The sequence below is a fragment of the Dromiciops gliroides genome, chromosome 1 (genome assembly GCF_019393635.1).
Source record: "Dromiciops gliroides isolate mDroGli1 chromosome 1, mDroGli1.pri, whole genome shotgun sequence".
NCBI lineage: Eukaryota > Metazoa > Chordata > Mammalia > Microbiotheria > Microbiotheriidae > Dromiciops > Dromiciops gliroides.
In genome coordinates, this window is record NC_057861.1 from 16185145 (window position 1) to 16198833 (window position 13689).

Sequence of the window (13689 nt, forward strand, 5' to 3'; positions counted from 1 at the left end):
GCACAGGGGATACAAAGAGACAAAATAAAAAAATGAGGAGACACCCAACCATTACATCACAAGAAAAGCTTAATTGTTTAAGCAGCATCCAGGCAGCAAGGTGGTGCCCAGTTGGGCACGAGGCCTGCTTTCTGAGGCATTGGCTCTGTAGCCTCTATGAAACCTATACACTACAGTACGCCCACTTTTCCGGAGCCAGCAAATGGCCCGAGGTGCAGTGGGTCAATCAGGACTATCCCTTGAGAACGTTTGAAAACGCCGTTTATAGGGCCTTAATGAAACGGAAAAGAATAAGAATTTATTAAACGTCTCTTATGTGCCAGGCACTGTGCCAAGCACTTGATAAATATCATCTCATCGGATCCTCACAGCAGCCCTGGGAGGGAGGGGATAATTAGGAGATGGTTCCAAAGTGCTTCAGCTCAAAGTTCTTGGAGGTTATGCAAATTATGCCATTTGAACAAACGTGAGTTCCGATTTTCCATTACAACAGACATCCTACTACATCGTGCTAAAACATACACCCTCCTCCACCTCTCCAACCCAACCTAATTTAATTGTTTCCTACCTGCAGCTTCACACTATTCAGGCCTGAAGATCCCGCCACACGAGGAAGAGTTGAAAGAACTTTGAGCATTTAGTTTGGAGGAGAGAAGGGGTGGGAATGGGTGGGGGAGGGTGGGATAAGATCTTTAGACATCACAGAATCTGAACTGAAAGAACCCTTCCTCACATCAGCAATCCCCTCGACAACATCCCTGCCGTGTGGTCATCCTGCATCCACCTGGGGACATCCGGTGAGCTCACTCCCTGACAAGCAGTTCTTTTTACTATTGACCACCTCTGATGGGGAGCAAGTTTTCCCTAATGTAGAGCTGGTGGAAGGTCACCTGATTGATTCTCAAACTTTCCCTACTCTTTCCTTATTTTTGAAATAACATGGGATTTTGGGGCAGCTAGGTGGCACGGTGGATAGAGCACCAGCCCTGGATTCAGGAGTACCTGAGTTCAAATCCGGCCTCAGACCCTTGACACTTACTAGCTGTGTGACCCTAGGCAAGTCACTTAACCCCAATTGCCTCATCAAAAAAAAAAAAAAAGAAATAACGGGATTTTTCAAGGAAAAAACATGCAGTCTTCTTGCTCTTCAGCTGTGGTTGTCCCATGCAGCAGAAGCCACACTGAAGGCTGGGTCAGGGACCTGAAGAGGCATGAAAAACCCTGCTTAAAAAAAAAAGAAGCCACCGCTCACAGCTGTTCGGTTCCTCTTTGAAAATCCCATTGTCTTCAGGAAATCCCTCCAATCAAAAGAACTCAAGGCACTGCTCTCCTACACACTTCTCGCAGTAAATAACAGAGGCTAAAGGGGAGAAATTCTACCAGACAGCCAATCAAGGACCAGGTCCTGCTAATTGCTTATCAGCAACTTTTTTTTTTTTAAGTGAGGCAATTGGGGTTAAGTGACTTGCCCAGGGTCACACAGCTAGTAAGTGTTAAGTGTCTGAGGCCGGATTTGAACTCAGGTCCTCCTGACTCCAGGGCCGGTGCTCTATCCACTGCGCCATCTAGCTGCCCCTTATCAGCAACTTTTTAAACATCTATTCCCACTGACCATTACTGCCCTAGTACAGCACCCTCGTTATCACTCCCTTGGTATACCGCGAGACTCTTGTAACGAGCATTCTCATTTCTATTCACTCTCCTCTCAAGGACAAGTTTCTTACATCAGCCAGAGTAGCTTTCTTTGGGACAGATCTGGCCAGGTTAGTTTTGTTTCTTTTCCAAAATCTCTACTGGTGCCCAGTTGCCTACAGAATCAAATTCAACCTTCTTTTTTTCTAGTATTCCAGGCTTCCTAGAGTCTGGAATCGTTCTACTTGTATTCCTCCTCTCCATGGACTCTACAATCCATCCGTCAGCAAGTATTATCAAGTTCATAGCATGTGGCAAGCCCTGAGCTAAGTGCTGGGGATACAAAGCAATCCCTGCCCTCAGGAAGCTTACATTTTAATGGTGAAAACAGCATGCATACAAGATACACAAAGTAGATGAATGGGAGGTAACTTTAGGGGAAGGGTACTGGTGGGTGGGTGGTGTGGTACCTTGCTGATGACTGAGCAGTCCTGAAGGAAGCCAGGGATTTCAGGGGGCAGAGGTGGGAAGGAAAGCCTTCCAGAAATGGGAGGTCGGGAGCAGCTAGGTGGCACAGTGGATAAAGCAACGGACCTGGATTCAGGAGGGCCTGAGTTCAAATCTGGCCTCAGACACTTGACACTTACTAGCTGTGTGACCCTGGGCAAGTCACTTAACCCTCATTGCCATGCCAAAAGAAAAAAAAATGGGGGGTAAATTAAAAACACAGAGGCAAGAGATAAAGAGTTGTGTGAGAAATACCAAGAACACCACAGCTAGACTGCAGAGCTGAGTAAAGAAATGTATCCAAACACTGGAAAGGTAGGAAGGCCAGGCTGTAAAGAACTTAAATGCCAAGAGTTTTCATATTTGATCCTGGAAGCTCGAGAGAGCCAAGTGAGTTTACTGAGCCAGGGTTTGATACAGTCAGGTCTGGGCTTTGGGACCCCCCCCTCCCCCCCGTAACTTGGATGGAGGATGAAGTGAGGAGAGTCAGGGCAGGGAGCCCAATTTATTATAGTCCTGTGAGAGAGGGCCTGAACTCAGGTGGCAGACATGGGAGGGGGGCATGTTCTGGCTGTAAATAGGACAGGATTTGTCGACTGATCAGATACAAGGGGTGAATGGAGAATGAAACCCAGCTTGTGAACCTGGGTGAATGGGAGGATGGGAGTACCCTTGAATCACAGGGAAATCTGGGAGACTTGGTAGGGGGTGGGAAATGAGTTCTGTTTTGGACAGGCTAAATTTGTTAAGTTTGAGATGCAGGGGCAGCTAGGTGGCGCAGTGGATAGAGCACCGGCCCTGGAGTCAGGAGTACCTGAGTTCAAATCCGGCTTCAGACATTTAACACTTACTAGCTGTGTGACCCTGGGCAAGTCGCTTAACCCCAATTGCCTCACTAAAAACCAAAACCAAAAAAAAAAAAAAAGTTTGAGATGCCTTGGGGACATTCAGGTAAAAATGTCTAGTAGATAGTTGGTGATAGGTGACTAGAGCTGAGGGGAGGAACTAGGGCTAGATATGTAGATTTGGGGATCATAAGCATAGGGAAGATGGTTGTAACCATGGGAACTGGTGAGACTGATAAATGGGATGGTGTTGAGGGAAAAATGAGAGGGTCTGAGATAGAGCATTAGAAATAGCCATAGTCAGTGGGCATGATGTGGAGGAGAAAGCAGCAGGAGTCTGAGGAGCAGTTGGAGCTAGGAAAACCAGAAGAACAGCACCCCAAAAACCTAGGCAGATAATGCTGCAGAGGGATGAGTGAGAAAAGGCCATTAGATTTCATGATCACTGGTAACTGAAGGCTAACCAACAAAGACCACCTTTGCTGAAGCTGCTCCCTCCCTATGCCTGGGGTGTGCCATGTCCCCTTCTTCTTCCAGGAAGCCCTCCCTGATCATCCTGCAGGTGCACCTCAGATAGCACTTCACTATTTATTTCTAATTCACTTATCATGGTAAAATTGTGCATTAGTCTTAGCTTCATGAGTCGTGTTTTGTCAAAACTTAACTTTGCATTTCTCTCACTTTAGTGGAAATCGTGGGCTGCCTCACCATTGTTTCTCACACTTGCTATGTGACTGGCCCATCCATCATTTCCCCCCATTAAAACCATTCTCTTGGGCCAGTGCTTTTTTAACATGTCTTAAGATTATATATGTTCGCTGTGGACCTTCAACTGACCTCTGGGAGGTATAGGCCAAGGTGAGGACTGGGATTTTGTACAGGGGGAAAAAATCCATCCCAACTGGTTCAAAAAGGGCACAAAGTGATCATCCAGTGAGGTAAAAATTTAATAAAGCCTCTGATCACATCTTAATACATAAGTTAGTTAGTTAGTTATGAAAAAAAAACACACCTTTTTGTAGTCATCAGTCAGGGTGCGAATATTCAAGAATCATGGTTTATACATCAGCATTTTGGATAGTGCAATACTTAGATTGAAAGTTTTATACGGTGACACAGAAGCCTCTCCCTCCTTGGCCTGCCTGACACTCCCATCCCTATCCACTGGAAATGAAAGTCAAAATGGCGGATGAGCTCGGTCTTCCAGAACGAAAACCACATCAGGTTTTTCAAAGTAGGAGTCCCTATGTGCACATGCACGATCTTGGAGTAGTCATTGGAATCAAAAGGGGATGGCATCGTCGATTGAAACAAGATCTTTTCAGTTGGTAGAATTAGAAAGTTAACAACTTGGGGGGGAGGGGGATCTGTGGCTTTTAAATTTGGTTGTTCATGACACTGTCCCCAAAACGAACCTCTCTTCACAGGCATGCACCTGTGGGGTGACCCAGGCTCCTTCTCCAAATACCTGCTCCCTGACAAGCTGCTGGTGCAGGAGGCCTCGTTGCCTCACTGCTTGTATGAAGGTCCCGCCAGGCCCAGCTCTGCAGACACCAGAGTGGGCAGGACACCGCTGCCCGTGATGGGTGGGGAGGCAGGTCTGCATGCTGTAGCTACTCACACCCTGGACAGCTCAAAAGGGAGGGTATGCAGCCTTCTGCTGACCCGACCAGGGCCAGCCCAGATGCCACGGATGCTCCCAGCTACAAAGAGCAGCATTCTCATGATGGTGGTAAAGAATGAGCTCAAAGTGTTGATGCCACCATGCAAAAGGGAACCAAGATACCCACACTCACTGGAGACCGAGTGTCCCATGCTGTTCACCTCTGCAGGGACGTGGCGCTTTTGAGCAGCAAGAGGGGAAGGCGATAGCTTTAAGCTTCATCTGACAATACAAAGTCTGTAGTGTGGAGAGGGACAATTTGGGCAGGGCTGTGACTTCTTGGGTTCTCATCACAGAAGAGATGGGAAGGGGGGCAGCTGAGCCCACCTTGGGGCAGGAGCTGCTCCCCCTCTACGTGTCTGGGGACATACAAAGTGATGGAAAACAAGGCCTTGGGGAGGGACGGACAGCTCCACCTGCTAAGGGGGTGTCACAATATACAAAGAACCCAACCCAAGAAGCTCTGCGTGGAAAGACACGGTGCGAGCATCTGTGCCCCTAGAGTAGAATCTAAATTCTGGGGTCATTTCTGTAAGAAGGCATCAGGCTTGAGTACTTTCTTTTAATAGGGTGAGCGAGGGCCTTTGCCGAGCCGGATGGTCACTCAGGAGTGGGGACGGTACAGAGCTCAGGGCTTCCCAGATGCAGAACAGGCCCTCCAGGCTGCAGCTGAGGTACAGACAAGAGCAGGGCCCCCAGGACTCTCCCAGTCATGTTGGGCAGGAACAGTCCACCACTGGCTCGACTCCCAGGAAGCAGCAGCCTCGGGGTCCTTCGCCATGTGGCTGATGCTCTCCGGGGCTGCCTGAGAGACGGTCCCCACCAGTGAGCTGCCTCAGTTACTGACAAAGCAAATGTGTTCAGCCGCCCACAAGCGGCTCTGTCTGGTGCAGGTGGAGGGTCTTGCTTGGTGCGTGATGGCTTAGGATGTCACGGCCAGAGCCTGACCTGAGTGAAGGGTCTAATGCAGCAGGCTGGGGGCGGGGGAGGAGGGATTCCTAGGGGCCTTCACAGCACCACCTTGCTTAGAAGGGCTTCCAGACAACGAGAGAGAACCGAATGAGACAAAACAGACACACCAAAACGGGACAGAAGCAAAGCGTCTCCAGACACAAGGCTTAGGTCTCGGGTCAGGGGAGGGCAGGACGCATCGGGCCCAAGTCTACATCAGGCTCCCAGCTGCGCTGGGCAAATCCCCATGCCCCTTCTCTCCAAGGCCTGCCTTCTCAAGAGTGTGGGAAGGTCTGTTTGTAAGGGATCGCCGGCAGCTTTCTGGAGGCCCTTAGTCACTCACCAGCTCCCGCTCCTGGGTTAGGCCGCCCACCGAGCCCGGGGGAGGGGAGGGGAGGGGGGGGTCAGGAGAGCTCGAAGGGGGGGGGGTCAGGAGAGCTCAAAGCTGGGAGGGGAGGGGGGGGTCAGGAGAGCTCGAAGCCCGTATTCATGCTGACGGCGTATCGAAGCTTCTCCCGAAGAACGCTCTTCTTGCTGTAATTGGGCAGCTTGAGCAGATTGAAACAGGTGGAGGAGGTAGGCAGGCGGCCCCCCGGCTCCTTCTTGCGGATGGTGAAGAAGCCCCTGAGCACGCTGCCCAAAGTGTCTCCCGTGTCCTGTGAACACACAACAAGAGCCGGGCTCTGGCCCACACTGGGGGACACGGGGCTCCCTGCAGGCTGGCCCTCAACCAGACGCCAGGACGCGTGCCGGTTGGGCGCGTGGGGATGTGTACATGCGGATCCAACGGGACGGCTTCAGGCAGCCTGTGGCTGCGCCGCTTTTCTCTCTCAACCCTCTGAGTTTATTGTGGCCTTGTCTGACACCAAAGCCACTTCTCCTGGGACGGTTTTCTTTTTCTGCTTCTGCTGAAGCGTAAGCCCTTGCTTTGGCCTTTGTTTAATGGGTTACCTAGACTCGAAGGGCTAAGGAAGTTTCAGGGGACGTGACAAAAAGCTCCGGTGTGCCTGGGCACCCAAGGGGGACAATGCCCAGGACCCTTCAAATCCCACCTGGGACGCTCGCTCGCTGTGTGGCCCTGAGCAGATTACTTAACCCCAATGGCCCTCAGTGTCCTCCTCTGTAAAATGAGGGTGTGGGGCTCCGTGGCCTCTGTGATACTGTGGGTCAGCACAAGAGAAGGGCCCAACATTTACAAAGGTAAGAACACCAGGAGCCCTCCCTATGCCTCCCTGATCCCCATACATTTAGCAGGAAGGCCAGCTGGAACACTCCGCCATCTCCCTCAGAGGGTTCACGAGACAGCACAAGCTCTTAGGATTCCTAGCCCAGAGCAGAGACAAGCGGGGATCCCACCTAATGGGGTCAGAGGCTCCCGGGACCCGGAGCTTGAAGAGACCCTAGGAACCCCTAGGCCTAAATTCCTCAGGTCACAGAAGGGAAACTGAGGCTCCTGGGAGCAAAGGGGCCAGGCCAAGGCCACCCGGCAGCAGGGTCAGAATCGCTCCCCTGGGCACCTGCGCCACTCCACACAGAAGCCACTCTGGGAGGAGGCTATTTGGGGCAGACTCCACTGCTGTGAGCTAAGTATCCAACAAAAGGGATCTCTGCAGGGCAGGCTGAGGGAGAGGGAAATGGGGCTCCTTCACCCGTGTGTGTGTGTGTGGGTTGGGGGCGGGAAACATGACACCCCGGCCAAGCCTGGAGCCTTTCTAGTCACTGGGCCTCTCCCCACATCCCCCCCCAAGACTGGCCACCTCTGATGATCCCAAGCCAGCGGAGGCTCAAATGGAGGGTGTGCCTCCAGAAAAGGCCTGAGGAAGCAGCGCCCATCCTTCTCCTGCACAGAGCCTCACCTGAGAGCACCAGTACCCTGGCCTTGCCCCCTGGCCCATCCAACATGGCTGGAGACAAGGCAGAAGCCACCCCCACCCTCCCTGGCTGCAGGTACCTGGTCATCTGACACCTCGACACAACGGATGGAGAAAGGAGGCTTGAGGTAGGCGAATCCTAAAAGTGGGGGCCTGGAACAGCTGGTCACAAACTGGAATGAGAGACCATATTCAAAGGTAGAACCGAGCCCCAAGTCCCGGTCATATCAGGCCCCTTACAAAAAGGGCTGAGCCCATAAACAGTCTATGTGCTTGTTCCCTCACTGGCCGATGACGTCAATGTTGTCCTCACTTTTTTGTTCTGTTTCAAAACGTTTTTAAAATGAGAAACTGTTCTCAGAAAACAAAAATCAGCACTAGGGAGCTGAGCCCCGAACACAATCAGGGCGCCTGCACTAGGTACACTTCTGATTAACACCTGCATACACGGAACCTAAACTTTACTAAGAAGATTGTTTGAATTGAACTAAACCGACTTTTGGAAACAACTCTAGGCCCTGGGGCTGGGAGGGGCTTTGCGGAGGGAATCAGGAGGAGAGACTGGCAGTAACCTGCCCAGGGCCATGCCGGTAGGAGAGTGGCAGTGGGGGGGGGCTGCCCCAGGGGCTTTCTCCTGCACCAGCCTCCCCTGCGCTCACGTCACTGTTGCTGCTTTTTAAATTCCACCCAGAGTGAGGCCAGGCGTGGGCCTGCCTTCTTCTTGCTGGTGGCCGTCCGAGAGGATGTATCATTAGCTTTCCCCTGGAGCAGACGTGGCTCCTTTTCCCTGTTTCACAGCTAACCAACCCCGTGGATGATACGGACCTGGGGAGCACTGGGTCAAAGGGACCCAGATGTGGGCAGTGGGAAAGAACTTGGTGGGAATCTAGAATTCTTCAGTAGGGAGCAGTTTAACAATCCACACAGGAAAAACTCAATGGAGGAAAACAATTTATGCACTTATGTCCTTAGAACACGGATCCCTGAAGTCAGCCCATCAATCACGCTAGGCACTGAAGATGGACAACGCATTGGGCCCAGAAATGGAAGAAGCGGGTATGCTACTCTGCATTTGGGAAATAACATGGAACTTCTAATGATTCCAGATGCTTCCATCAGACAAAAACTAACCTATGCACACACACGTTCTCCTGTTATGCTGAACTACTTGGAACACTGGGCCGCCACAACCTCTGACAAATCTAAACTGCAAGTGACCCAGAAGGTGGGCACGGGTCGGTGGTGGCAGCCTATTTCCAGCAGTGACCCACTCACAGGAGGCGGAGAAGGGAATGCCACTAAATCAATGGATGACGGGGAGCGAAGTGGGCTGATAGGGCATGGTGAAGAACCAACAGATGCAGAGCCTGCACGGACGCCCCTGAAACAAAACAATATACAGGAGCGATCCTTCACCACTGGGGAAGAGCCTGGGGGGTTTATGGAATCCTTTTCAGAAGAATGTTTGTTGCCAACATTCAAAATGCAAGGAAATGCTAAAATTTCAGCCAGAAGTTAATGAAAATAAAGATGTAATTTTGTTCCCCATTCAGGTCATGCCCCTCCTGAAATCTATCCACGAACTGCACTTTAATAGCCCCTGATCTAGAGGAAGGGCCTCCGTGGATCTTTGGGATCTTTTGGGAGAAAACGTTTTATTTTTGACTATCAGAGCCTTGGCTGTCTGTCTGTCTATTGGATAACTATGCTTCTTTTACTTGGTTCAATGTCTTAGGAGAGAATTAACAGGACGACAGCTCTGGGTGTGTGTGTGTGCGCGCGCGCGCGGTCTTTTTTTGAATGATGATGTGCCATAAAAAGCAACAAAGCCCCTCGATGGCAGAGGGCCAATCATTTGCTGGCAAGAGGTGACCTGTAAGCCTCAGTGCCACCTCCCACGTGAGGAGCGTCTGAGGTTCCCAAAGTGCTCTCCACACAATAACCTGTCAGGCAGGTGGGGTCTTGTTATTCTTCCCAATCTATATAACAGTAAACCGAGGCATAGGGCAGGGAGGTGACTGTCTAGTAAGGGGCAGAGCTGAGTTAGGAACCCAGATTCTGAGGCCGCTCAAGGCCTCTCCGGTCTGATAAAGGCAGAAACCTCGATGTATCTGGGGGAAGACAAGGTCCTCGGGTTTTTGGTTAAGCAGACTGGTGGGACCGCGTAGCTTATGAGTATTTTTTTTTTAATTTGTAATAAAGTATTTTATTTTTTTCCTGTTACATGTAAAGATAATTCCCAACTTTTGTTTACACAAGCTTTCGCTTATGAGTATTTCTGAAGTTGGAGGGTCCTGGTTGTCCCCAGGATCCATTTCTGGGGATGTCACCCCCACATATCTCTCAGAATTCCTCAAACCCCACGTCCAATGGCTTGGTACCATGACTTTCATTAGGGAAAGGACATCTAACAAGTTGAAAACAGTTGCAATTTCTTGAGGACAAAGGGAAGTGGCCATGGCACAAGGTAACAGAAGAGTATCAGTGCCTAGCACACATCAAGGGGAAGGTCGAGGCAGATGAATTTACCTTCAGAAACATGGCTCTCTCATCAGGGGTGAAATCGTTGGCTAGAATGTCCCAAAGCCAGATGATGACTCGATGACTCCCATGGAAACCACCATAGTACACCGTGTGCTTCCTGAAAAGTAATTTGTTAGAAATTCAGAATAAAATGTATTTGCCTGAAAGATTCAGAAATACCAATAACCTCAAAGCATACAGCCCCTTTAAAGACACACTGCTTTAAAAAAAATTTTTTTTTTTTGGGCAGGGCAATGAGGGTTAAGTGACTTGTCCAGGGTCACACAGCTAGTGAATAAGTGTCAAGTGTCTGAGGCCAGATTTGAACTCAGGTCCTCCTGAATCCGGGGCTGGTGCTTCATCCACTGTGCCACCTAGCTGTCCCCTAAAGATACACTGCTTTTTAATGCCAATGGCTCCCACGAGGAGTCCCCCAGGGCATCACACTTTCTAAGAGGCCTACAGACACCAACCCCTGCCTTACTTTAAGTCTTCGAGGTCAATCTCTGCATTGTCCCCAGAGATCAGGCGCTGCAACTCAGGGGTTGAAAACATTCGAATCCATTCAGATTTGATAATAGAGCGGAATCCACTAATGAGAGCAGCAGTCTGGTTCTTGATCTGAGTGTGCATCCGGAAATGGGCCATCAGGTGAATATAGCTAATTCTGTTCCAGAGGGAAGAAAGAACAATGCAGGTGAACAAGACTCTTTTTTTTTTTCATTAAGTGCTCATTCACAGTCTCAGAGCTGGGACTTGAGAGACCAAGAGGCCTTCTGTACGTTAACCGTGGTGATGCTTATAGCCAAAGGAGGCAATGAGGGGCACCACATTCAATTTCCCTTATTTCCTTGAAAACCAACCAATTTTAAAATTTTCTTTTGGTCCCTCTTATCAAATAAGAGATAACATGGATTTTTTCAAACCTGTTTCCCAAGAACAAAATAGCTATGATACTTTTCTACCCAGGCTCTCTACTTCCTTATGTGTAAAATAAGGGGTCGGAGCTGACGATCTTAAATAACTGAAGGCAGCCTAGCAGTTCCAGATTCCAAATGGCATTACAAAGTGGTAACCCTCAAAACAATCTGGTACTGGCTAAGACATAAAGTGGTGGATCAGTAGACTAGATTAGGTACTCAATACAGTGGAGTAAATGACCAGCAATCTGGTGTCCGATAAACTCAAAGATCTAAGCTTCTGGGGCAAGAACTCGACATTTGACAAAAACTGCTGGGAAAACTGGAAAGCAGTTTGGCAGAGACTACGTACAGAGCAACCTATCACAATGTATACAAGATAAGGTCAAAATGGATAGATAGATGATTTAGACATAACGGATGATATTATAACTAAATATGGGGGGCATGGAAAAATGTACCTGTCATATCTATCGATAAAGAAAGAGCTTATGACCAAACAAGAGATAAAGAGCATCTTAGGATGTAAAATGGGTAATTTTGATTAAATGAAATTAAGAAGCTTCTGCACAAATAAAACTAATGCAAAAAAAATTAGAAGAAAAAAAGGGGAAAATCTTATAGCAAGTTTCTCTAATAAAGACCTCATTTCTCAAATATATTGTAACGATTGGAATAACGCCACCTGCTGGAGATTTACTGTAGAAGAGTTCTGCCCATGAAGCGAAGGTCTTTGAGGGCAAGACCAGGAGTCTTTTCTTTGGCATCAGGAAGTGCTGCGGGCTAGTGGGAGGAGGAAGGAAGAGACTGGCACTCAGTCTGGCTCTCTTTCCTGAGGACGCTGGCGGAGAAGGGAGCTAAAAATGTGCTCTCCCTTTAATAGATAGAAATCTAGGCCCTTCTCTCTCTCTTTACCAAATTCTTATTCTCCTTAATAAATGCTTAAAAGTCTAACTCTTGCTAAAGCTTATAATTTATTGGTGACCACTCATTAGATATTTTAGACAGACTAGCTAGAATTTTAGCCCTTAACAATATAGACTGAGCCAAATTTATAGAAATAAGAGCCATTCCCCAGTTGATAAATGGCCAAAGAACATGAACAGGCAGTCAGTCTTCAGAAGAAGGAATCGAAGCTATCAATAATCACATAAAAAAATGGTCTAAATTACTACTGATTAATATTGATAAATGCAAACTAAAACAACCCTGAGATGGCACCTCACACCTATCAGACTGGCAAACATGACAGAAAATAAAAATGACAAATGCTGGCGGAGAAGAGAAAAACTGGGACACTACTGTACTGTTGGTGGAGCAGCTGAACAAGCCAACCATTCTGAAGAACAATTTGGAACTGTGCCCAAAGGGCTATGAAGTATGCACACACCCTCTGACTCAGTAATATCACTTCTAGGTCTATACCCCAAAGAGATCAAAGGAAAGGGAAAAGGACCTGTTTGTATAAAAATATTCACAGTAGTTCTTTTGTGATGCCCATCCATTAGGGAAAGGCTAAACAAGATGTGGCATGTAAGTCTGATGGAATACCGCTGTGCTCTAAGAAACCATGAGGGGAATGGTTTCACAAAAACCTGGGAAGACTTATATGAACTGATGCAGAGTGAAGTGAGCAGAACCAGGAGGACACTGTATACACTAACAGCAACATTGTAATGATGATCACCTGTGAAAGATCTAAGTTATTCTGTTTTTTTTGTTTTTTTTTGTTTTTGCAGGGCAATTGGGGTTAAGTGACTTGCCCAGGGTCACACAGCCAGTAAGTGTCAAGTGTCTGAGACCAGATTTGAACTCAGGTCCTCCTGAATCCAGGGCCGGTGCTTTATCCACTGCACCACCTAGCTGCCCCTTAAGTTATTCTGAACAAGACAAAGATGCAAAACAATTCCAAAGGACCCATGATGAATAATGCTATCCACCTCCAGAGAGAAAACTCTGGACTGAAGAATGAAGCATACTTTTTTAATCTTCCTTATTTTTATTGGGTTTTTTGTTTGTTTTCTTTTGCAATGTGGCTAATATGGAAATATTCTGCAAGACTTCATCTGTATGATCAATATCAAATTCTCATCCATCTCAAGGATGGGGGAGGGGACAGAACTTGGAACTCAAAATTTTAAAAAAAGATAGTAAGTGTCATGTGTCTGAGGCAGGATTTGAACTCAGGTCCTCCTGAATCCAGAGCAGGTGCTTTATCCACTGTGCCACCTAGCTGCCCTGTCTTGTTTATTACTATCAAATAATTCCTAATGAGAAAGAAATTCAAATGCAATTAAATTTCCTAAAGAGGTTAAATAAGTCACAAGAGTCAAGTCTCCACTGTCGATTTCCTAAGTAAAACCTGTTTAGATCTGTAGCTTCAGCAGCTAGGTGGTGCAGTGGATAAAGCACCGGCCCTGGAGTCAGGAGGACCTGAGTTCAAATCCGGCCTCAGACACTTAACACTTACTAGCTGTGTGACCCTGGGCAAGTCACTTAACCCCAATTGCCTCACTTAAAAAAAAAAAGCAACAAAGATCTGTAGCTTCAGGGAAGCCAAGTTCTTGTGACCACGAATTCTAAATTAGTGCATTCCAAAGTAATTACTTTTATTACACTCAGAATTAACTAACTAGTCTTGAAAATGCTGCTTTAAAGGGCAGCTAGGTGGTGCAGTGGATAAAGCACCGGCCCTGGATTTAGCAGGACCTGAGTTCAAATCTGACCTCAGACACTAGACACTTACTAGCTGTGTAACCCTGGGCAAGTCACTTAAC

General features: G+C 48.1%; 1 protein-coding gene across 3 annotated transcripts in view; it reads right to left on the minus strand.

Annotated features, from left to right (window-relative positions):
* Positions 1 to 3913: 3913 nt before the first annotated feature.
* UBE3B (ubiquitin protein ligase E3B) overlaps positions 3914 to 13689 on the minus strand; it is a 56358-nt gene continuing 46582 nt past the window's right edge. For all 3 annotated transcript variants that reach the window (XM_043963421.1, XM_043963414.1, XM_043963429.1), the window contains 4 exons: positions 10477 to 10659; positions 9999 to 10110; positions 7550 to 7642; positions 3914 to 6254 (listed from right to left, as the gene is read on the minus strand). In XM_043963421.1, coding sequence (XP_043819356.1) covers positions 6063 to 6254; positions 7550 to 7642; positions 9999 to 10110; positions 10477 to 10659 — 580 coding nt within the window. In that variant the 3' untranslated portion in view covers positions 3914 to 6062. The remainder of the gene's footprint in view (positions 6255 to 7549; positions 7643 to 9998; positions 10111 to 10476; positions 10660 to 13689) is intronic.